The sequence below is a fragment of the Schistocerca piceifrons genome, chromosome X, assembly GCF_021461385.2.
Source record: "Schistocerca piceifrons isolate TAMUIC-IGC-003096 chromosome X, iqSchPice1.1, whole genome shotgun sequence".
Classification (NCBI taxonomy): Eukaryota; Metazoa; Arthropoda; class Insecta; order Orthoptera; family Acrididae; genus Schistocerca; species Schistocerca piceifrons.
In genome coordinates this window covers 903519970-903546383 of record NC_060149.1, presented here as the reverse complement: position 1 = coordinate 903546383, position 26414 = coordinate 903519970, and the positions used below count along the sequence as shown (strand labels likewise).

Here is a 26414-nt window from a genome sequence, read left to right as displayed (position 1 = left end):
GAAGTACTGAAGTAAACCCTGGAAAAAGTACAGTCCAACAAAGTGAAGTATGTGCCTTGTGATAAGTACAAAGTTGTACCTTATACCTCACAAGGAAACAAAGTACACAGGCAGATGAAAATTCGAGTAATGTATAACTTTTTTTGTTTGCTTTTTTTTCCTCTTCAGAGAAATAGCACAAAAGAGTAAAACACATAGATATCCTGGACATATTGTACTTTGCATAGTTTCATTTGAGGTATACACCTCAGTTCATAGACCCAGTGAGGAAGTATATGCCAAGTGACTCCATTATTAATATTGATGTTTTCATTGCAGGGGGTGCTGTACAGAGATGAGCTGTGGCTGTTACCAGAGGCCATATGCTGCAATAACCATGTCTGCAAAGACAACATACTAGCTGATAGCTGTAGAATATGTTCCAGACTTACTGGTTGTCTGTGGCTTTGGCTGCTGAAAAGTCAGTTGACAGGAAGGAATATGTTACTTTTACTTGTGTGTTTTGTTATTTTACTGAGAATATTTAAATTTGTTGTTGCAGAGTGTCCATTCATTATGAACATATCCAGTGGCATGCCAATAAGGTATGTTATATTATTCAGCTTTGTGGTTTTTCATCTAATATCTGTTCACCCGTATTTGACACACATACAAATAGTTGTCTCTTCAGTGCATACTGGACTCGCATTCGAGAGAACATCAGTTCAAATCCCCATCTGGCCATTCAGGTTGAGATATTTTGTGACTTCCCAAAATCGCTCCAGGCAAATGATTGGATGGTTCCTTTAAAAAGAGCATGGCTGATTTTTCTTCCCCGACCTTCTGTAAGCTGAGCTTGTGCTTGGCTGGTAATGACGACGCTGTCGACAGGATGTTAAATGCTAATCTTCCTTCCTTCTTCCAGTTTAGACTGGAATAAATGGAGAAAGGTCAGTTTGATATAAGTCCCAACAACCATCCATTATATACGTGGGAGATATATTTTTTAGGTTTGTGTGAATGCAGTGTGATATGATGATACTTTTCAATTCCAAATTTTACACACACTGCCTCTTATGACTCGTTACTGCCTTCATGAAGAGCTTAAGCACCAGTAATGCAGTGATTGAGACAAAAGTTTCACTCTGTAAACAGTGTGCATTGATTGTGTGAAAATAAGTATGCTGTAGACATAAAGATGTGACTGTGCCTCCAACAACTTTTGTGGGAGAAAGGTTGACCACAGTCTGTCACAACTTACTGTGTAGAGACTCAATTTTGGATTATGCCTTCAGCAACACATCTTGAGGATGACTGCCCACCTTTGTCTTCCTATAGTGCTCGCAAGGGGACCATCAGGCCTGTTAATCACTGGTGCTGACAAGTCTTGGATATGTTGCAGAGGGACCTGTCATGACTTCCCGTCTATTGGCTTTTTGTGCGACAGCCACAAATTGAAAAATGTGTACCTGGGGTAGTCATTATGTTAGTCGTGTCTTGGTAAAGCGAGTGTAGCGCAGCAGTTAAGATTTATGGCTGCCATGCTGGTGGTGTGGGTTCAGTTGTCTGTAGTACAAAATTATTCAAAAATACTAACTTTTGCCTAGCAGTTCCATTAATAAATCAGTAATTACAGCAAACTTTCTTGAAATGTGTATTGTGTTTGTGGTTAGTAGTTACAGTCATAAATATCTGGACAATTTGTATTCCATATGTGCTTTGGAATTAGAATTCCAAATATTTCGATAACATTCACTTTCTGTGTTTCCTAGACGTGAACTCGCTTGTTGTTGTCCCTCTCCCTCATGGACCATTACGGAACTCCCAGGCCCTCTAAACTGCCAGGTGACATTTGTTGCAAACATCAGTTGGGGAAGAGAGTACAGTAAAATGGATGAAGCAAGTGTTCATAGAGAGGACAGCCTAAAGAAGATTGATCTGATAAAGGAGTGTAACGAACTAACTAAAGCTATTAGATACACTGAAAGATTCCTACACATATGAACCTTCTTACAAATACACCTCTGGAGCATGATTTCCATTGCAACTGTGGATGCTACACTGAAGAGCTATAGAAATGTACATCTGCCTAATACAGTGTAGGACTCCCATGAGCATGCACAAGTGCTGCAACACGACGTGGAATGGACTCTACTAGTGTCTGAAGTAATGGTGGAGGGAAATAACACCCTTAATCCTGCACGGCTCTCCATAAATCCTTAAGAGTACAAGAGGGTGAAGATCTCTTCTGAGCATCACGTTGCAAGGCACCCCAGACATACTCAATAATATTCGTGTCTGGGGTGCTGGGTGGCCAGCAGAAGTGTTTAAACCCAGAAGAGTGTCCTTGGAGCCACTCTGTAGCAGTTCTGGATGTGTGGGATGTCACATTATCCTGCTGGAATTGCCAAAGTCTGTCAGAATGCACAAGGGACATGAGTGGATGCAGGTGATCAGACTGGATGCTTACGTATGTGTCACCTGTCAGAGTCGTATCTAGATGTGTCAATGGTCCCATATTACTCAAACTGCACATGCCCCACACTCTTGGGGTGACAGGGTCTCCACCAGCTTGAACAGTCCCCTGCTGACATGCAGGGTCCATAGATTCATGAGGTTGTCCCCATACCTGTACATGGCCATCCGCTCAATACAATTTGAAACGAGACTTGTTCGACCAGGCAACATGTTTCCAGTCATCAACACTACAATGTTGGTGTTGACAGGCCCAGATGATGTGCAAAGCTTTCTGTTGTGCAGTCATCAAGGGTACATGAGTGAGCCTTCGGCTCTGAAAGCCCAGTTCAATGATGTTTCGTTGAATTGTTCACATGCTGACACTTGTTGATGGCCCAGCATTGAAATCGGCAGCAATGTGTGGAAGGCTTGCACTTCCATAATGTTGAACGACTCTTCAATTGTTGTTGGTCCCATCCTTGCAAGGTCTTTAGCTGCCCGCAGCGATGTTGGAGATTTGATGTTATACTGGCTTGCTGATATTCACGGTATGCTCGTGAAATGATTGTATGGGAAAATCCCGACTTCATCGCTACCTTGGACATGCTATGTCCCATCACTTGGTCACCAACTGTAACCCCACTTTCAAACTCACTTAAGTCTTGATAACCTGCCATTATAGCAGTAGTAACCGGCCTAACAACTGTGCCAGACACTCATTGTCTTATATGTGTGTTGCTGACTGCAGAGCCTTCTTCTGCCTGTTTACAGACACTATGTGATCAAAAGTATCCGGACACCCCCAAAAACATATGTTTTTCTTATTAGGTACATTGTGCTGCCACCTACTGCCAGGTACTCATTATCAGCGATCTCAGTAGTCACTAAGACATCGAGAGAGCAGAATGGGGCACTCCATGGAACTCACGGACTTCGAACATGGTCAGGTGATTGGGTGTCACTTGTCATGTGTCTTTACACAAGATTTCCACCCTCCTAAACACCCCTAGGTCCACTGTTTCTGATGTGATAGTGAAATGGAAATGTGAATGGACACACACAGCTCAAAAGCATACAGGCTGACCTCGTCTGTTGATTGACAGAGACCGTCGACAGTTGAAGAGGGTCATGACGTGTAATACGCAGGCATCTATCCAGACAATCACACAGGAATTAGAAACTGCGTCAGGATCCACTGCAAGTACTATGATAGTTAGGTGGGAGGTGAGGCACTTGGATTTCATGGTCGAGCAGCTGCTTGTAAGCCACACATTGTGCTGGTAAATGCCAAATGATGCCTCGCTTGGTGTAAGGAGCATAAACATTGGATGACGGAACAGTGGAAAAACATTGTGTGGAGTGACGAATGACAGTACACAATGTGGCGATCCGATTGCAGGATGTGGGTATGATGAGTGCCCAGTGAACATCATCTGCCAGCAAGTGTAGTGCCAATAGTAAAATTCGGAGGCGGTGGTGTTAAGGTGTGGTTGTGTTTTTCATGGCGGGAGCTTGCACCCCATGTTGTTTGCATGGCACTATCACAGCACAGGCCTACATTGATGTTTTAAGCACCTTCTTGCTTCCCACTGTTGAAGTGCAATTTGGGGGCTGGCGATTGCGCCTTTCAACACGATCGAGCTCCTGTTCATAATGCACAGCCTGTGCCGGAGTGTTCACATGACAATAACATCCTTGTAATGGACTGGCCTGCACAGAGTTCTGACCTGAATCCTATAGAACACCTTGGGATATTTTCGAACACTGATGTTGTGCCAGGTCTCACCAACTGACATTGATAGCTCTCCTCAGTGCAGTATTCCATGAAGAATGGGCTGCCATTCCCCAAGAAACCTTCCAGCATCTGCAAGAGTGGAAGCTGTCATCAAAGCTAAGGGTTGGCCAACATAATATTGAATTGCAGTATTACCAATGTAGGGCGCCACAAACTTGTAAGTAATTTTAGTGAGGTGTCCGGATACTTTTGATCACATAGTGTATCTCTGTATTTGAATGTGCATGCCTATACCAGTTTCTTTGGCACTTTAGTGTATATACAAAGTCTGTCTGCCAAAAGACAAATCTTGCTTCTGGATGATTTAATTAAGCATTGGTGAAACTGCAAGAATAAGAGGTGCAAAATTTTGCCTTTGTGTGGGTTTTTTTTTCGTTTTTTTTCCCGGACAAATAAAAAAAAATGAAACAATTTGCCCTGCAGTGCATGGGACTAGATAGGAATGACAACTTTGTGACAACCAAAGCATTTGCACTGGAAGCAGTGGATTGTATGCCTTTATCATACAAAGAAAGAGCAGACACTTTCGCATCAGCTCCTCCAAAATTGAGCTTTAACAGTTTGCAGTTGTGTGGAGAGGAAAAAAAAAAAAAAATTGTGAGCAGAAAATGAACTGCCAGCATGGCAGCAATGAACCTTAGCCACTGCACCACTCTCATGTGGTCTAAACATGACTAACATTGTGGCTATAGGAGATATGCATAAAAATTCAACATCAATTTCCTCGGAAACTAGGGGCTATTGCATGTACTCAGGGTAGGTCACTGTACAACATACCTAAGACTGATCAAAATACGTGATTAATAGGTCTGATGGTCCCCTTGTCAGTGTTGTTGTTTTTATGGATGAGTGCGTAAGCTGATTCAAGATAGTTGAATGCGGTTTTGTCATGCTAGTAATCAACCCTGCAATACCCACAAGAGGAAAGAAAACTTTGATGATTACACAATCCCATTCTGATCGTGTATGTTGAAAAAGGTTTTTCACATTTTTCTGGTTGTCTGTTAGCAGAATTAGCCACACTGTAGTACTTTAGCATTGTACTGTGTACACACTGTAATACTATATTGTGTACCTACAAAAGAGGCTGTTTACAACATGCTTGTAAGGCTCATCCAGACACATGAGAGTAGTTTGTGTTTTTGACTAACAGGGAATATTGAAGGTGTAAGTAGAAGGATGGGATTAATGTGTTAAATTCATAGCGTGTGTGACAAAAATGAATTTGCTGAAATGGGGATGTATTGAAGCGGTATGCAAATGTGTTCATGGAAAATTTACGAGCAGAATTTCAAGAACCAATGTTAAGTGAAAAATGTGGAAATATTATCTTCTTCCTTCATACTGTTTACTTAAATTGCGAAGTTAAGATTAGGCATATTATAATCACTAGACATATAAGTAGGCTGTACTCCATCCATGTGTAGAATAGGAATGGAATTAAGGGAGAAAGTACTTTTTGAAGAAAACAGTGGTCATCTTTCAGGCATTGTGTAACTGGGTTAAGGGTGGTGTGTGGTTAGCACCTGGAATGTGAGGCATTAAATCAGAGGCAGTGGAGCACTTTTGGTCTTACAAGGGAACATCCCCATCGCACCCCCCTCAGATTTAGTTATGAGTTGGCACAGTGGATAGGCGTTGAAAAACTGAACACAGATCGATCTAGAAAACAGGAAGTAGTTGTGTGGAACTATGAAAAAATAAGCAAAATATACAAACTGGGTCGTCCATGTGTAATATAGCCAATATTAATGGCAGTATGAGACGAGGAGCGCCGTGGTCCCGTGGTTAGTGTGAACAGCTGCAGAATGAGAGGTCTTCAGTTCAAATCTTCCCTCGACCGAAAATTTTAACTTTTTATTTTCAGTTTATGTGAAAAACTCTTATGCTTTCATCACTTTTTTTGGAGTGATTATTACATCCACAAGAAAACCTAAATCGGGCGAGGTAGAAGAATCTTTTCACCCATTCGCCAAGTGTACTAGTTAGGTGGGTCGACAACATATTCCTGTCATGTGACGCACATGCTGTCACCAGTGTCATATACAAAATATCAGACGTGTTTTCCTGTGGAGGAATCGGTTGACCTATGACCTTGCGATCAAATGCTTTCGGTTCCCATTGGAGAGGCACGTCCTTTCGTAACTAATCACACGGTTTTGCGGTGCGGTCGCAAAACACAGACACTAAACTTATAACAGTGAACAGAGACGTCAATGAACGAACGTACAGATCATAACTTTGCGAAAATAAAGAAAGCAAAATTATCAGTCGAGGGCAGATTTGAACCAAGGACCTCTCGTTCCGCAGCTGTTCATGCTAACCACGGGACCACGGCGCTACTCACCTCGCATTGCCCTTTATATTGCATATCTTACTCATGGACGACCCAGTTTGTATATTTTGCTTATTTTTTCGTAGTTCCACACAACTACTTCCTGTTTTCTCGATTGATCTGTGTTCAGTTTTTCAACGCCTATCCACTGTGCCAACTTATAACTAAATCTGAGGGGGGTGCGATGGGGATGTTCCCTTGTTAGTAAGCCAAAATGTGTTTTTTGTTTACCATCCTACACTGATGTGTATGAACAAATGATTTCAAATGATAGGAGGGACATTCAGTAATTAGAGACAAATTTATATGGAAATGAAACAATTTGTAGGAGTTTGTACTTCCATGATTTTAGGTTGACATCACTAGGAGCAGCTCATAATAGCTGAATGATGATGACTGTTATGTTTATAACCTCAGTTTTGCACTTAACAATGGTATGTACGCCTGAAGTTTCCACGTTAATCAAATAATGTTCAGTGATAGGTTATTTGCTTTCTGAAGATAAAAACCAAGTAAAATCTTTTCTCAAATTGTTTTACAGTGTGGTGGAAGTTGTATGAACCACAAATTTTTATAAATAGGTAGAACAGTTCAAAAATGGTCAAACCTTAGTGACTGATGAGTGACACCCTGGCTGACCAGTTGAAGTATGAACAGGTTGCAGTTAACATACAGCAAAAACAAAGAAAATGAACCACCACAGATGTATCGTGAAAGAAATTTATTTCAAATGAATAGTTTTGGTGCAACACTTTGCCATCATCCCCCTCCTCCCCATGGGGGCTCACCACTCTTCGGCGGGTTCGTGCTTGGCTACAACGGGGCTCCATCCTTTGCAGCACTTTTTCCTTCCATGCAGCATGTCTATCCTCTTGCTATTCTTTTTCTCCTCCCTTGGAGAACGTGTCTGGGGTATTATTGGGAATGTTCCACATTCTGTCGCTGATGTGCAAACAGTCACAACTTTGTTTTTGGCTCTCCTTTCCTTTCTTTGTTTCCCTCCTCCTCTCATTCCTCCGCTTCAACGTTTGAGGATCCTTGTTTTTCTTCTTCCTCCCTGCGCACTTCTGTGTCTGACGCATAATAGGTGACTGGGTAACGCGTAATTCCCAGCCCCGGGTCAACAGGAAGGGTTCGCACGTACCCCCTGGCACAGGCCAGGCCCAGGGAGGGGTGATTGCCTGAGCTGTAACCTTCTCAAATTGCCGATTGGTCCCTCCGTCAGGTGTTTCGGAGGTGTGAACAATCACCTAAGGCGGTTGCACCCCCCTGTGAAGGGGGCCTCCAGATGGAAGGAGCGCACCATTGGAGACGTTGGCAATCATGGGGGATTTCCTCACGATGAGTCAATCATCCTGCCCGTCAACGAAACATAAATGTTATGAGGCTACTGATTCGAAGACTCTCCCCACTGCACTGTGGTTCCTTGTGGTCTCACATACTGAAGACTGTCAGTCCTCCAGGAAGGTGTTGATGCAATTGCTGGCCCTGTGAAATCCTGCTCTTGTTTATGGCATGGCACTTTGATTTTGGAGACAGCTTCTGATTCTTAAACACAACTGCTTGCTGCCTCACTTCTGCACAGCTACCCTGTTCATGTCAAGGCACATAGAACTTTGAATTCTTCCTGTGGTGTAATTTACACCAGGCTGCTTGACGGTCTATCTGAGGCTGAAATACAATCTTACGTCTCTGATCAGGGTGTCATTGCCGTCCATCATGTAATGAAAAAGGTTAAGTCCTCCTTGGTGTTCTCCCACACTCTTTTCCTCACCTTTGATCGGGTGGTGCTGCCGTCCAAGATCAAAGCAGGCTATGAAATTATCACAGTCCGGCCGTACATTCCGAATCCGATGTGCTGCTACCAGTGACATCGTTTCAACCACACTCGAACATCTTGTCTACATCCAGCCAAATGTGTAACCTGTGGCAGGGGTGCACACGAGGGCAAATGTCCACCTCCTTCTTCCTGCTGTATCAACTGCAATGGCGGCCATGCCGCCGCCTCAAGAGATTGTCCTGTGTATCTGGATGAGCGGGCTGTTGGAGACTCGGGTAAAGGAAAAAGTGCCTTACCCAGTAGCTCGCAAGTTACTGGCTAGTCGCAAACCCTGTGTTTTCCCCTCTGGCGCCTATAGTTCTTGTGAAGGACATGGCCACACAGACATGCGACCTCAAATTCAGCTCTGAGGTTGTGAAATTGCTCAGTGTCAAGGTAGCATCGCCGTCCCCCTGTTCCACTGTGCAACAAACCGTCAAACTCCTGCCGCAATGGGTGAAGCCACCCACTACACAACCAGCAGGCAGGGAAGGACAGAAGGAGTACTCCTGTGAAGACTTCTTCCGTCCCTCCAGCCAGACAACACCCGAGTCTTCCTCTAACCAGAAGGGCTCAAAGAAGTCCGCTAAAGACAAACGGTCCTCTCCTTCCTGCTCGATGGTCTCGCCACGTGGTCTCTCAGCCCGGCTGGCCTCTTGTCTTGCCAGTGTGCACCACCACCAGCTTTTCAGCATTGGACTCCACAGACCGACCCCACAAGCACGCCGATGTTTCTGTGCACCCCATGGACCAGGATCCTCCTGCTTCTGTACCCTGTAGTAGCAACTATACACCAGCTGTCGCTTGATGGCTGCCAGGTCGACACCCCTACATCTCTTCCTCCTCGTGACTGTCCTAAGAAATTTTGGTCTTGTGTCAAAGCAGTAGGTGGATCAAAACAAAATGTCCAGACACTCTGTGACCAAAATGGTACTGAAACAGAGGATGACAGTCTAAAGGCCGAAATACTAAATGTCTTTTTCCAAAGCTGTTTCACAGAGGAAGACTGCACTGTAGTTCCTTCTCTAGATTGTCGTACAGATGACAAAATGGTAGATATAGAAATAGACGACAGAGGGATAGAGAAACAATGAAAATCGCTCAAAAGAGGAAAGGCCGCTGGACCTGATGGGATACCAGTTTGATTTTACACAGAGTACGCGAAGGAACTTGCCCCCCTTCTTGCAGCGGTGTACCATAGGTCTCGAAGAGCGTAGCGTTCCAAAGGATTGGAAAAGGGCACAGGTCATTTCCATTTTCAAGAAGGGACGTCGAACAGATGTGCAGAACTATAGACCTGTATCTCTAACGTCGATCAGTTGTAGAATTTTGGAACATTTATTATGTTCGAGTATAATGACTTTTCTTGAGACTAGAAATCTACTCTGTAGGAACCAGCATGGGTTTCAAAAAAGACGATCGTGTGAAACCCAGCTCGCGCTGTTCGTCCACGAGACTCAGAGGGCCATAGACACAGGTTCACAGGTAGATGCCGTGTTTCTTGACTTCCGCAAGGCATTCAATACAGTTCCCCACAGTCGTTTAATGAACAAAGTAAGAGCATATGGAGTATCAGACCTATTGTGTGACTGGATTGAAGAGTTCCTAGATAACAGAACGCAGCATGTCATTCTCAATGGAGAGGAGTCTTCTGAAGTAAGAGTGATTTCAGGTGCACTGCAGGGGAGTGTCATAGGACTGTTGCTATTCACAATATACATAAATGACCTTGTGGATGAAATTGGAAGTTCACTGAGGCTTTTTGCAGATGATGCTGTGGTTATCGAGAGGTTGTAACAATGGAAAATTGTACTGAAATGCAGGAGGATCTGCAGTGAATTGACGCATGGTGCAGGGAATGGCAATTGAATCTCAATGTAGACAAGTGTAATGTGCTGCGAATACATAGAAAGATAGATCCCTTATCATTTAGCTACAAAATAGCAGGTCAACAACTGGAAGCAGTTAATTCCAAAAATTATCTGGGAGTACGCATTAGGAGTGATTTAAAATGGAATGATCATATAAAGTTAATCGTCGGTAAAGCAGATGCCGGACTGAGGTTCATTGGAAGAATCTTGAGGAAATGCAATCCGAAAACAAAGAAAGTAGGTTACAGTATGCTTGTTCGCCCACTGCTTGAATACTGCTCAGCAGTGTGGGATCCGTACCAGATAGGGTTGATAGAAGAGATAGAGAAGATCCAACGGAGAGCAGCACGCTTCGTTACAGGATCATTTAGTAATTGCAAAAGCGTTACGGAGATGATAGATAAACTCCATTGGAAGACGCTGCAGGAGAGATGCTCAGTAGCTCGGTACGGGCTTTTGTTAAAGTTTCGAGAACATACCTTCACCGAAGAGTCAAGCAGTATATTGCTCCCTTCTACGTATATCTCGCGAAGAGACCATGAGGATAAAATCAGAGAGATTAGAGCCCACACAGAAGCATACCCTCAATCCTTCTTTCCACGAACAATACGAGACTGGAATAGAAGGGAGAACCGATAGAGATAGTCAGGGTACCCTCCGCCACACACCGTCAGGTGGCTTGCGGAGTATGGATGTAGATGTAGATGTAGACTGTCCTCCAGTGAAACATTCATGGCCTTCGGTCTCAAAGAGGATCTACGGCTGCTTTTAGTGTCGCAGCATACCCTTGTACTACTCTGCCTTCAGGAAACGAAATTTCACCTTCACGCCCACTTTGAGCTTTCACAATACTTACCGATTCATTCTGACCTTGCCCCTGAGGTTGTCATTCCATCTCATGGGGACGTCATGCTGCTCATACGGGATGACCTTCATAGTCAACCCATCTCCCTGACTACCTGTCTTCAAGCTGTTGCAAATTTTACCTTTTCCTTCCCTGTCTGACCTTTTCCCTCTGTACCATTTATGTCCCTCTGTCATTTGCTGTCACCAGGGCAGACTTCCTTCAGCTTATTGGCCAGCTACTGATTTTCGATTTGGAGGATGCCTACGACACCTGCTGGAGAACTGGCATCCTCCGTACTCTTTACATGTGGGGCTTCTGTGGGTGCCTGCTCTGTTTTTTAGGTATTTTTAGAAGACTTAAGTTTTCAAGGTGCATGTGGATTCTGCCTTGTCAGACACCTTTAGCCAGGAAAATGGTGTGCTTCGGGGTTCCGTCCTGAGTGTCGTCCTCATTGCTTTCACCATTAACCCTATAACGGCCTGTCTGCCACCGGGCATCTCCGGCTCCCTTTTTGTCGATTATTTTACCATCTATTGTAGTTCTCCAAGAAGCTGTCTCACTGAGAGGCTTCTTCAGCGCTGTCTTAATCACCTTCACTCCTGGAGCATCGACAATTGCTTTCGCTTTTCCCCTGACAAAACTGTCTGTATGAATTTCTGGCGGTGCAAATGGTTTCTCCCACCATCTCTCCATCTTGGGCCTGGGGCCTGCTACATTTCTGTTTGTTGACACTACGAAATTAATGGGGCTCTTGCTCGATAGAAAACTCTCTTGGTCCTCCCATGGATCTTACCTGGCAGTCCACTGTACACGGTCCCTCAATGCCCCAGGTGTCCTCAATGGTACTTCCTGGGGTGCCGATCGAACCACCCTCCTCCGTTTGTACCGGCCCATTAACTGTTTGAAATTCGACTATGGGTGCTTTGTTTATGCATCTGCACGCCCATCCCCATTACGCCGTCTCAGCACTATCCATCATCATGGCATCCATTTGGCCACAGGCGCCTTTTATACCAGCCCGGTTGAGAGTTTGTATGCTGAAGCTGCTGAACTACCACTGTCCTACTGTCGTGACTTTCTCCTCAGCAGGTATATGTGCCATTTGTCTGCCTTGTGTGGCCACCCCTCCTATGCCTTCTTCTTTGGTGATACCTCTGATCGTTGGTATGGGGCTCGTCCCACTTCTCTGTTTCCTCCTGGAGTCCACTTTCACTATGTGCTACGGCGGCTTAACTTCATGCTACCTGCAACCTTCCCAGTGGGTGTGAACACTTCACCACCTTGGCGGTCCATGTTAACCTTGGCCTTCATTTGCTTCCTAAGGACACTACTCCCAGCCTCGGTCTATTGCTTTCAGTTTCACGACCTTCGCATGGAACTTCGCGCTAGTACATCTGTATACACTGACAGCTCTCGGACTGACCGTGGGGTTGGTTGTGCCTTTGTCATTGGCACCCGTGTCTTTTGATATTGGCTTCCGGCACATTCTTCAGTATTTTCAGCCAAGCTTTTTGCCTTGTATCAGTCCATGGAGTACATCGGGTGACACAGCCTTCCTAATTATATCCTCTGCTCAGATTCACTCGGCACCTTCCAAAGTCTCTGTGTGCTGTACACTGCTCATCCCTTAGTACAGCGGGTCCAGGAAAACTGTCACTTGCTCGTTCTTGGTGGAGCCAATCTCGTGTTTCTGTGGGTCCCTGGTCATGTCAGTCCGTCAGGAAATGAGGCTGCTGGCACTGCTGCCAAGGCTGCAGTCCTTGTACTTCAGCCCATGGGTACGTATATTCCTGCGATGATCTCTGCATTGCCGTCTGTCAGGAGGTGGTGTCCCTTTGGCATTGCCAATGTTCCTCCCTTCACAGGAATAAAATTTGGCTTATTAAGCCCCCTTGCGGCGCCTTGGACGACCTCCTCTCAACCTTCCCGCCGGCAGGAGATTATTTTAACTCGCTTGCATATTGGGCATTGCCTTTTTAGCGATTGTCATTTGCTCAGTGGCACTACCCTGCCACTTTGTACACATTGGTCCCAAATTTTAACTGTCCGCCACTTGTTGCTGGAACGTCCTTTTTTTTAAAAGACAATTTACGTTTCAGCTTGGGGTTGCCATCTCATTTATCAGCCGTTTTAGCGAATGACGCTTGGGCTGTTGACCGCATTTTACTTTTTAGCTACCGAATCAATATGGTGAAGGCCATTTAATTCTTGGTTTTGGACCTCCATTTTTGTATGGTGTTTTTTTTTTTTTTTTTTTCGTTAGCCCTTTTTCCACAGGCCTGTTTTTAACTGTCTCCTATTCTGTCCATTGGGACTGATGTAGAGTCGTTTCCCACATCTCTGTGTTCATGTTGTATAGTTTTGACTTGGGCACGTATGACCCCAGTTGTCTTTTGCGTCCTTAAACAAAAGAAAACAAAACTTTGCCATCTTCAGGTCCACTATAAACCAAAATAGCACTTTCATTTTTGCCCTGTGTATCATAGTATCCACGTAATCCTAGCCATCATGGATAGCATACATCAGGAGTGTGTGCTCTACACAGTGGTGCCAACACGATGTAAAGTATGCACTTCTGATGTGAGAATTCAATGACAACTAGTATTATATGGTTTCTACAATACATAGATGAAGAAATGAAAGTACTCTTTTGGTTTACTGTGGACCTGAAGGTAGCGTAAGTGTTGTGCAAAAACTAGTTGTTTGAATTAAATTTCTTTGATAGTATGGCCGTGGTGGATCATTTTCTTTAGTTATATCATCGGCCGCTGTTCCATGTCTATGAGAACGATGGACTTCCACAAGTTATAGCAAAAACAATTGAAGTGAGTGTTGGCACAGTTCATAACTTTATCAGTAACTTAAATGCAGCGAAACAGGTGTCAGATCGATCCCAAAAGAAATAATGTAACACGACAAGGAAGCAAGACTCATAGTGTGTACAGACTAGAAAGAACACTACAAAAGGGAAGGTAATCCTTTTCGAAACAAGATTTCATGGAACTTGGGTTCACCATTTTGAAACAGTCCAAAAGACGAATCATGGAACTGAAGCACACAAGCTCACTTGTCTGAAAGAAATTCAGAATACAAGCATCAGCGAGAAAGGTCATGTTGGCCATCTTTTGGGATGCCCAATAAACAATAATGCGTACTACTTGGACCTCCTGATGAACAAAGCAAAGCCAGCAATGAGAGAAAAACATCACAGATTTCAAAGAAAAGCCGTGATACTGCTGTGTTCGCCAAAGGAGGCCTTACGCAGAGAAAAGTTGAGCAACAACAAAGAGGCCAAAGCATTTATGGAAATCTGGCTCAAACAAAAAGACAGTTTTTTTTTTTGATTAGGTATAAAAAACTAGTTCATTGTTGGTACAGGTGTACTAATATTGGTGGGGATTATGATCAGTATTAAATGTCTCATTTTGTAAAAATACAGTTTTCCTCTGCATCAATTTATCTCTCTAATTATGTAATGTCCCTCTTAAAATTAATAGTATGTAAATATTTTATTTGAAAACTCTGGTGAGGCTATCCATTGTTAATTAAATGAATGTTAAGAAGTCTGACAATCTGTGAATGGCATTACTATAGACTGTGTTGTAAGATTCTCCAATAAATTACCATGTTAGTAAATGCAACTGGTTAAATTACAGCTAGTAACATTGTTATTAATGAGTGTTACTTTTGTTTTAATGTTGTGTTTTGCATTTCCTGTTTTCACATTTCCTATTTTCTCAATTCCTATTTTCTCCACATTTCCTGTTTTCACATTTCCATAGTTATCTGTTCTTGTCATGAATGAGTACATCACACAAAAGAATGTGTTGTATCATTGATTATACGAAATGAAAATTCAATTGCGAAAATTAGCAAATTATGAGACAGAATTACTAGCCAGTTCTTACTTGCAAGAGGCAAAATGTATAGTCCTGCCAATAGATATATGAAAGTTAAAGTTACACACTATTTAGCTTTCTGAAGTAACAGTTACTACCTTAGGTAGGAGAAGGGTATAGATTGGGGGAGGTTAGGAAGGAAGGAAGGAAGGAAGGAAGGAAGGAAGGAAGGAAGGAAGGAAGGTTGCTAAGACTACTGGATGAGTGGGAGCATCATGTAGTGAGCAGTTAATGCTTGCTCTTAAGTTGTGAATAAGAATCTTCAGTCTATACTGTTGCTGTGGAGCCTACATGTGTGACTTCGTGGGTGGACAGCATTTCAAGCATCTTATTTAGCTACAAGAACTGAGTGCAATCAATTATTATTATACAGCATTCTTGGTTGTTTATTCATGGTGTGTGTGTAATGATTGTGTACAGTGTTAGCTTTGTTTCCAACACTGCATGCGATGTCAACTGTTCGATGTGCGATGTATTGGTTTCCACTTTGTTTATGCATGTTATATGATTGTTGGACAAATAAAGTGTTTTTGTTTCAAACATGTTTTGCTGTCTCAACTGTTTCATTCATGTTGTAGCTTTAGATCTTTGATCTTAATGTGTATTATATTGTTTTCAAATAAATAGCTTTGATTTGTTTCAAAATATGCAGTATTTATTGGACAGGCCAAAATGATATAATATACAGTTTTAAAAAAAGGAAAAATACATAAACATTCTTAAGCTCTAAATTTGGTTGATTTATATTTGAAGAAAAATTACTCTTTTTGCATATTTAGAAATTCTTGTACAGAATAAAAACAGTGCTTTGTTAGGTAGGCCTTTAGTATGGTCCTAAATACAGGCTCTGGAGCAATTTTTATTTATTCTGTTGTCTTACTGTATAAGGGGATGCCACAGAGGATAACACTTTTCCTGTAGGAGGAGGATCTGAGAAACATTTTTGGATGTTTGATTTTCCTCTGGTATCATAAGTGTGTATCTCCTTGTTCTGCATTAGTTTACCAGTTTTCATGAGATAATCTGTAGTGAATAAGATTGTTTCATAGATAAACAAACATGGAAGAAACATTTATAACACGAAGCTCAGTAAAATTAGGTTTACGAGATTCCGTTTTTTAAGGCCACAAATTATCCTTAGCGCTCTTTCCTTTTGCTTTCTAAATGTGTTTATTACCTGAGTAGCAGTTTTGTGGAAGTAGTTTCTGCAGCAAAGCAGTGTATTGAGTAGTACATAGTATGACTGAATCACTCTGTTTGCTTGTAACTGTTAATATACTCATATCATAACACACTTCCAAATTTCTTCAACACATTACCCACATGTGTGTCCTGTTTAAAGTCCTGCTTAAACACCGGACCAAAAAACTTCCATTACTCTTAACAATTTCTGTAAATTTTTCTTTTAAAGTTACTTGGATATATTTATCATCAGATTGAGGAGATAAATTAAAGTTGCCAGGTACAATTACTTCATCATTTACAGTTTGCTTGTTTGCATTGAACCACTTTGAAATTCTTTGCGTAGTTTATGTTTAACTGCATACCTTCTATGCTAGATGTGGAGAGTAATACACTAGTATCATTGGGCAATAGAACAGAGTTTTGAGGGCTTCATATGTTCATTGAGGTCATGAAAAGATGATGATGATGATTATGATCGTATACTAAACATTCAGCCTGCATTGAAGTGATCCGTTCTGTCTGCATTTCCCCGAGATATATAGCTGTGTGCTACATTTCTCATGCCGTGTGTTTGTAATATTTCGAATAGTGTTTTATGATCAAAGATACTGAAGAAGTCTTTTGAAAGTTCTGGGAACATTCCTGCAGGAGGTTCTTGTTTGTTGAGGGATATTAAAGCACTATCTAAAAACTCAAAAGCTTTCTGTTTCGGTAGACATAGACTTTCTGGTACCATGCTATTGGAGAATGGTAGATCAATACTTATGTATATAAAAGATGATCAAAAAGTTTACATTTGAGGGCTATGCAGTCCAGAATCGGAATGCCAATCAGGCAAAATACCACGAGTACTGAGATGATCATCCCACCGATGCACCAAGTTGAAGGTACCCCTTTTGGTAAAATACTGTGACCTGCTGCATGAAGAAGTCTGTAACTGCCTGCTGCACATCCTTGTCCATCAGGAACTGTTGACCTCTCAAGACCTGTTTCAATGACTGAAGGCATGATAAAAGCATGGGGAGAGATCAGGACTATAGGACCGGTGCTAGAATGTCTTCCAGTTGACTTGGTCTGTAATAGATGAGGCTAGCCTCCCAGATAGACCATCTTCTTGTGTTGAATTGTGACCAGCATGGAACTCGATGCACCATTCCCCAGCGATGGTTTTCAAAAGATACGCTGCTCCATATGCATTCTTCATTCTCCGATGGATATCTACCAGTGTTTGTTCTTTGGCAGCCAAGAAAAGAATAACATGTTCTTCCTATTTGGACACATTTGGTGATAACTTCACACAGTTCATATTTCTGCATTTACTGCAGGCACGTTAAAAGAACATGAAATGCCACCCTAACCACTTGCCTACATGTTGGTGCTTATGTATATGATTCGAAGTTGTGCTATGTTGCGTATACACTGCAGCGATGTCCTCAGATGAAAGCTTTTTGATTGCTCCTTCTAAAATTTGAGGCTGACAAAAGAAAAAATTCCAGTATCCCGGTCGGACAGTTTTGGCAGCCCACCAGAAGGCACAGACGTAGACGACAGTCACTAGGCAGCGGACCCATAATCTGCGAGCGCTGCAGTCACCGCCGTGGCACTACGCGTGGGCCATGCGCACCATGCCAGCCTGTTGGCTCACAGTGGTCGTATAAAGCTGACAACATAGGGGCTCAGTCCGCCGTCATGTCCCGATAGCACTCGTGATCATTTATCTATTTGCCATTGCTCTGGTCAGTGATAGTTGCTACATCTTGGTATCCAATTTGGTTTTGCTCTCTGGTTCTTCGTATTTTGCTGTGTAGTCTGTGTTGTCATGCATCCCTGTTGTGTGTGTGTGCATTGTACCTGCAATTCCAGTCCACCAGTGCGCTCTAGTCCCACTAAAATCCGGTTACAAGAGAAATATTTCTAATGCTTTAGGAAAAGAACTTAACTGAGGTCCAGGTTGGTAGTTGGAAACTGTATCAGTAGAACCTTTTTCATTAGTGGCGAGTCATTTGCTGTTTTGATAGCATCCAGAAAATCATATATTTTATGCAGATAATTAGAACGTTATGTGATCACTGATGTACTGGAGAAATATGAGTTTGTACCTTTAACAGTATACTTGAATGAGACCTTCAGCTAGTGATGCAAAGTATTCATTGAATTTTTTCAGCGGTAATTTTATGTCTGTTACTTTGACTCCATCAGATGATAAAGACTTTAAAGTTCCACTTTTTAATCTTCCATATTGCTCTTATTTTGTTTGGTGAACCCCTTATCAGATTGTCATTGTACATACGCGATGTGATCAAAAATATCCAGACACCCCTAAAAACATACTTTTTTCATATTAGGTGCATTGTGCTGCCAGCTACTGCTAGGTACTCCATATCAGCGACCCCAGTAGTCATTAGACTTTGTGAGAGAGCAGAATGGGGCACTCCACAGAACTCACGGACTTTGAACGTGGTTAGGTGATTGGGTGTCTCTTGTCATACATCTGTACGCAAGATTTCCACACTCGTAAACATCCCTAGGTCCGTTGTTTCCGATGTGATAGTGAAGTGCAAACGTGAAGGGACACATACAGCACAAAAGTGTTCAGGCCATCCTTGTCTGCTGGCTGACAGAGACTGCCGACAGTTGAAGAGGGTTATAATGTATAATAGGTGGACGCTTATCCAGACCATCACACAGGAATTCCAAACTGCATCAGGATCCACTGCAAGTACTATGACAGTTAGGTGGGAGGTTAGAAAACTTGGGTTTCATGGTTGAGTGGCTGCTCATAAGCCACTAATCACGCTGATGTAAGGAGCATAAACATTGGACAATTGAACAGTGGAAAAATGTTGTATGGAGTGGCGAATCACGGTACATAATGTGGCGATCTGACGGCACGGTATGGGTATGGTGAATGCCTGGTGAACGTCATCTGCCAGCATGTGTAGTGCCAACAGTAAAATTCGGAGGCGGTGGTGTCAAGGTGTGGTTGTGTTTTTCATGGCGGGAGCTTGCACCCCATGTTGTTTTGCATGGCACTATCACAGCACAGGCCTACATTGGTGTTTTAAGCACCTTCTTGCTTCCCACTGTTGAAGCGCAATTCAGGGCTGGCGATTGCATCTTTCAACAAGATCGAGCTCCTGTTCATAATGCACAGCCTGTGGCGGAGTGTTTACGTGACAATAACATCCTTGTAATGGACTGGCCTGCGCAGAGTTCTGACCTGAATCCTATAGAATACCTTTGGGATGTTTTGGAATGCCGACTTCATGCCAGGCTCACTGACAGACATCAATACCTCTCCTCAATGCAGCAGTTGGTGAAGAATGGGCTGCCATTTCCTAAGAAACCTTCCAGTACCTGATTGAACGTACGCGTGCTAGAGTGGAAGCTGTCATCAAGGCTAAGGGTGGGCCAACACAATACCGAATTCCATCAGTACTGATGTAGGGCGCCATGAACTTGTAAGTCATTTTCAGCCAGGTGTCTGGATTCTTTTGATCACATGGTGTAATTTTTGCCTGTTTCTCGTTGCTCATATTGGGGATGTAAGCTGTAAAATATCTATTGTGGAGAATGAAGACCTGTCCTTATACTATTAAGTTTCCACTCGGTCATGTTGTTTGTTTTCGTTTATTTTCTATCAATTCCAAAGGAACTACAGCTTTATTTTCAGCCACTATAGCTCTCTGATCAATATGATGTTTCACTGCAAGTATATCTGGATAATTACTCCAGCGTCCTCATTTCCCCAAGACGTGGAAATATATTTTTCACCAATAGGTCCCTGCATTGGAGTCCATGACCTGAGTGGTATCTTCATTGTTTATAGCTTATGTAGGTAAGTTCAGCATACTTAAAGTATGCAGTTATTTATGTAATATCCTTGTTTGCAGTACAGATTTTGCACCTTACACACAGCCAAGAAGGGAAATGGAAAAAGAAATTGAATGTTCACAATGATTACATTTGTATGTATTGGTGGTTTAAGTTGTCCCCCCACCCCCTCCTCCTCCCAATATGTGTAAGTTCCTTGTTAGTCTTGTTCCTATAACTATCATTTTAATCTGAATCAGCATGACTAAATTGTCATTTTTTCAAAGTAGTTTCTTCTGTGGACTGTGTTACATTATTTCACATAATGGAGCTCCTGATTTTACAAAATCATATGTCTACAAGAATTGTGTGTACACCAACTGTGTAGCAATTCCACGACCATGACTGTCGCTCAACACCCATTATTTTGGGCATCAATTTGTTTGCCACTGGTGGCTTGGAACTTTGGTGTGTCTGATGACTGGTAGTTTTCGACATTTTCCTTTTATCTCTGTTTTCAAGTTCACTATACATCTATTTTTAAAATTAGATTTCCTCTTTTTTTTTTTACAACTGTTTGTCATGTCTCTTATAGATCACTTACGTTTTGTTACTAGAACATACTTTCAGAAGTAGCACCTTTGCTGTTTGACCTGATTTCAAGATACCAGATTTTCATTTATTTTTTTTTAAAGTTCAGTTTCTAATTTTCTGACTTTCGCCAGCTGCAGTTTATTTCCTGTAACTTATGCTATTGTCAGCCCTTCTATCAAAGGAAATTTAAGTTCCAAAAATTTTTTTTTCAGTTTCTTCCCTTTGATTTGTTAGAATGTGCATATGCACTCACACCATTAACATTTAATTTTGTTTTTGATCTTGTACCATTTCATTGAAGTTTTTTATTTGAATTGTGCATCCATAACATGGCTGTACTGCACAGTTACCTTGTTTACTCTTGGAACACAGTTTCACTTTTAATTTATTGGAAACTGGGAGTGTCCCTTTACACATAATACCACTGCCCTCCTTGTTATCCCTTATGTCCTATCAAGCTGATGATACCTTCAGGGTTAAATAATTTTGTGTTGTCATATGGATGTAAAGCCATGTCCACACTGGATGTGCCACGTAGTGCCATGCACAAACACATGGTGCAGAGTGATACAGAACTGCACAGAACAGAGCATTATTCCAATGTCACATGTACAGGTATCAATAATAATGGGAAACAAGAAATGTCCTTCAGAGTCACGTAATAACAAACCATTTCATTTGATGTACCGGCACCGCATAGAATGTGTTCATTGTTACGCAGAGTGGAATGGTTTGATATCCACATTGGCTGCATCAAACTGTGCTGAATTGTTTTCCTTGGTTTTATGCAGTGCACCTGGTGGGGAAGTTGCTTAATGGATCAGATACCTGGCTGTCAGAAAGCAAAAAAAAAAAAAGTCTTGTTGTAGGGTCCCTCTTGTACACATTTTTACTGATTTATTTGAAATAGGTTGCATACAGCTGAAAACTGAACAACATTTGAAAACATTGCATATTCATTGGAATTAATTGAAAATTATCTCACCCTTTTAATTTGCAGTGCCCATAACTGGTGGAAGGAGTAAAATAATTGTAGCAGCATAAAAAGATATCCTTAGTGCAGCTGTTAAAGCTGATGATAATATATAGGGCAGTATTTCGTGTTTGCCTAGGTAACATTACCAAAAAGTGAAAACAAATTTGCTGTAGTTTTAATAGTTTACAAATTGTTTAAGGTGAACATTTTAGTTGACTCACCGTCCAATTGAAGCTCATTCAGGAGGCAAAGCTGTACTCTGTAACAGGTGCAATTGGATGGTTATGCTGATAAAAGTATTAGCCAGAACATACTGAACTTGAATAAAGATGGTTGGTAAGCAACTTAAATTGTTGTGATGTCAGATTGTAAAAATAGCAAACTGTTACCTGTGTAATGTCACTGCATAAGAAACAAGTTAAAATCCAGCAGAAAACTAATGATGATACAACATAATTTGTGGAATGGATAGAGAATCTCAAGATTGTAATGCTTAATCACAGAAACAAGAACATAGTATGAGAGTATATGTATAGACAGATGTACCATCAAGATGTCAACTTCAGCCAAAACAGTGAATGTGCATTTTACTAGGTTTGAAGTATAGGTCATTTAATGTTTTACAGAGCTTTAAAAACCAACAATGGGAGTTCAACACACAGACTGCCATGCACCCGCAGAGGCCACAGCAGTGCCTCACACCTAACGCCATATGCTTGGCTTGGCAGTGGTGGAGGAACATCCATTACTGAGAAGGGGCAGGCAACATGTTAGGAGATTGTCGACATCTGATTTATTATTAGGACAATTACAAATTTTAGGATATGAGATTCAGTAATGTATCCCCTCTTCTTTTTTTCAGAGGAGGGGGGGGGGGGATTAGCACATTCATTGTTCTGGCATCACGTGTGCTACAAGCTAATCAGACGCACTGATTGCTGATTCCAGTTTCACTGGTTTGTGATACTTTTTAGTGTGTGATAAACTGAGAGAGACTATAATCCTAGATAATAAACAAATTCTTAAAAAAAAAAAACTAATTGACATAACACTTTTGATATGCAGCAGAATATGCTTCAGTGTCTGGTTCAGACAATATATAACATGCAGTTCCATCATTCAAGAAACTGTAATAATATTTGTCATATTTGATTGGAATCATCTGTTTCTCACACACTGTCAGCATATACAGATTAGTACAGAATTTTTGTGTAAATTTGACTCTGTTTTGTAACCACCAGAATGACATCCCATACCCTCTTTACCTGTGAAGTTTCATTTCATGTTTTTTTGTGGCGGCGTTCGTAGCGACAAACAATTCGCTGTAGAAACGGCTTACGAAGTCACCGCCACACTTTTAATAGCGGGCCGACCGGTCCGCTGGAACAGTGAACAGAAAGATGAAAACCCAAACACACTGATTAAATAAAAGTCGGTACTTATCTTTATTAACGAAGATACAGAAACACAGTGGTGAACTCCGTGTCTACAGAAATCTGTCTAGTTCGAGTCGGAGCGGCTAGGTCAGCGTCGGCTGACGACAAACAACAACTCTGCTGCGATGAACACACAACTGACTAGCAAGTACACAATTCGGTGGCGAGTATACAACTGAGCGGCGAATACAGAACTGTCCTAGCGCTCGCGACTCCAGCGCTTAAGAAGCCAGAAGCCAGCGGTGGCGCGCGCAGACTTGCGGCGATTTCCTGTCTCGCTGGCGCTGCTTATGCGGACGGCGTCCGGACTTTGATGCTGCCAACCTTTTGGCAGCGGGCTCGGGTGGCATTACTGGCTAGGATATAACACTCCTCCCCCCCAAATCGCCGCACCGTCGTTGAATAATGACGTGGCGAGCGTCGACGGCGGGGGAGGGGTCTGGCCGCAGGCGTAGCAGAAGAGACCGGGGCGGAGACTGTTGTCGGTGGCAGTCCCCGGTCCACACCCCAGCATTGGCTGCGCGGGGCCTCGGGAAACACCGACTGAAAACCGAGGTCAGGGTGCGCGCCTGTGACCACGGGCGCAGCTTCTGGTACTGGACGCGACGGGGCGTCGGGACCCACGAAGAGAGGCAGCGTCTCCTGACGCTGCGTCGACGGCTGCTGAGTGGGTGCCGGACAAGGCGCTGCGCTGTCAGACACCTTGCGGGTGCCCAAGGAAAGCTGCTGCAGGACAGGCTGCACAGCCACCGCTTGGGAAGGTGGCCCGGCTGAGGGGTCGACGTCCATCAGGTCCGTTGGCAGTGGTGACTGAAGAGGGACCGCAGGCGCCGGAGCGACCACCTGGGGCGCTCCCGGATGAAGCTGCGCGGGAGGCATCAACGGGACGGGCTGTCGGCGTGGTAGCGGCTGCTGCCCTGGGGGCGGCAGCGAAGTCGGAAGGCACGGCTGGAACCCGCCGCGGACCAAATCTGTGGACAAAGAATGAGCGGCAGAATCTGGGCGGCCAGCTTGGCGCAACTGGTTCTGATGCCTCCTGTGCACCCCAGTAGCACCTTGAACAGTATAAAAACCGCGACCCTGGACACTTATCACGGTACCACGTTCCCAACGACGGCGACCGTGATAAACTCTGAAAAAAAACGGCGTCGTTGCGCTGAAAACGCGTGCGATGCTCAGAAGCGGCGGGTCGATCCGGGGGGTGCAACAACCGTATTAGGGTGCGATGACGACGGCCGTGGAGAAGCTCCGCAGGCGAAGGGCCGTCGCGTGGCGTGGTCCGGCACGACGACAGGAACGTGATGAGGGCCTGCTGACGAGAGTGCGTAGCACGAAGGCGGTCCATATGGTCCTTGAATGTGCGTACAAAACGTTCCGCTGCACCATTCGATTGAGGGTGGAACGGCGGAGTAAGAACATGGCGATTGCCATGGGCAGAACAAAAACTTTCAAATGCAGCAGAGGTAAATTGTGGACCATTGTCAGACACTAAAACTTCTGGAAGACCCTCAATACAAAAAATTGAAGTCAACGCCTGTATAGTTTGTGCAGACGTTGTAGACTGCATGGGCACAACAAATGGAAAATTACTAAATGCATCTATCACGATGAGCCAACGAGAATTCCAATATGGACCAGCGAAATCAATATGTACTCGCTGCCAGGGACTGGCAGGGCGTGCCCACTCAAATAGCGTTGAGGCGGAGCAGCTTGGTGTTCGGCACACGTCGAACAATCTGTAGACATCTGCGTAATCTGCTTATCAATGCCGATCCATGTACAATGACGGCGGGCAAGCTGCTTGGTGCGGACCACTCCCCAATGACCTTGATGCAACAAGTCGAGGACCTTGGATTGGAGCACTTGGGGAACCACTACACGAAGCTGGTCATTCTTGGTGCGTAACAGCAAAACTCCGTGCGAAACAGACAACAGATGACGTTGCGGATAATAGCGACGGACCACGGGATCCGATATGTCCTTTGCCTTGGACGGCCAACCACGTTGAACAAAACGTAATAGTAAACTCAGATGAGGATCCGTAGCTGTCTCACGTGCCACCTGATGATAATCAATCGGAAAATCCCGGAGGGATTGATGCTCATCGGCGTCAATCTGATGGCAAGAGTCGTCAGAGGAATCGAAGACATCATCCGCAGCAATCGGCAATCTAGAAAGCGCGTCAGCGTTTGCATGCTGAGCTGTAGGGCGATACAGTATCTCATACTGGTATTGTGATAACAAAAGAGCCCAACGTTGTAGTCTCTGAGCTGTCCGCTGAGGAACTGGTTTAGACGGATGAAACAGTGACGTCAGGGGCTTGTGATCTGTTACTAAATAGAATGGTCTACCATAGAGGTAGTGATGGAATTTTGTGACACCGAACACAATAGCCAATGCTTCCTTGTCCAATTGGCTATAATTACACTGAGCTTTGTTTAGCAATTTAGATGCGAACGCAATAGGACAATTGGTGTTACCGACTCGGTGAGACAACACAGCACCGAGGCCGAAAGAAGAGGCATCACAAGCTAACACCAGAGGCTTGTTAGGGTCGTAATGGACCAGACAACGATCATTCAATAAAGCCTCTTTAAGCTGCTGAAAGGCTGATTGTCAATCAGCTGACCACACAAACGGAACATTCTTACGGTGGAGACGATGCAACGGTGCAGCAATCTGTGATGCATTAGGTATAAACCTAATATAATACGTCAATTTGCCAAGAACTGCTTGCAATTAATGCAGATTGCGAGGGGCGGGCAAATCACGAATAGCTGCTAAATGTGACTGGGAGGGATGAATGCCTTGAGCATTAATAACATGTCCCAGATACTCCATCTCCGTAAGGAAAAATGAACATTTATCGATGTTGCAACGTAGGCCTGCCTGAGACAACACTTTAAACAAACACTCCAAATTACGGAAATGTTCAGCAGGCGTCCGACCGGACACAACAATATCGTCTAAATAGTTGCAACACGATGGCACATTAGCCAGAAGTTGTGACAAAAAACGCTGAAAAACAGCTGGAGCTGACGCACAACCAAAAGGCAAACGCAGAAAACGCAACAACCCCAACGACGTGTTTATGACAAAATACTGTTGTGATTGCTCGTCGAGGGGCAGTTGCAAATATGCTTCACGGAGATCAATTTTGGAAAAGAAACGAGCTTCCCCTAACTTATCCATCAGCTCGTCCGGTCTAGGCAAAGGAAAAGAATCAATGACAGTCTGAGGATTAACTGTCGACTTAAAATCAGCACACAAACGTAACTTGCCAGACGGTTTCTTTATAATAACTAAGGGAGAAGCCCACTGGCTCGCTGAAACGGGTTGAATAACACCGTTGTTTTGCCAACGACGAAGTTCATCTTCTACAGGTGCCCGGAGGGTGTGAGGCACTGG

The 26414-nt window shown here is 43.4% G+C and overlaps 1 protein-coding gene across 1 annotated transcript in view; it reads left to right on the top strand.

Annotated features, from left to right (window-relative positions):
• The first annotated feature begins 323 nt into the window (after window positions 1-323).
• LOC124721377 overlaps window positions 324-26414 on the top strand; it is a 47687-nt gene continuing 21596 nt past the window's right edge. Inside the window, exons 1-2 of the mRNA XM_047246309.1 lie at window positions 324-460; window positions 542-584. Coding sequence (XP_047102265.1) covers window positions 417-460; window positions 542-584 — 87 coding nt within the window. The 5' untranslated portion in view covers window positions 324-416. The remainder of the gene's footprint in view (window positions 461-541; window positions 585-26414) is intronic.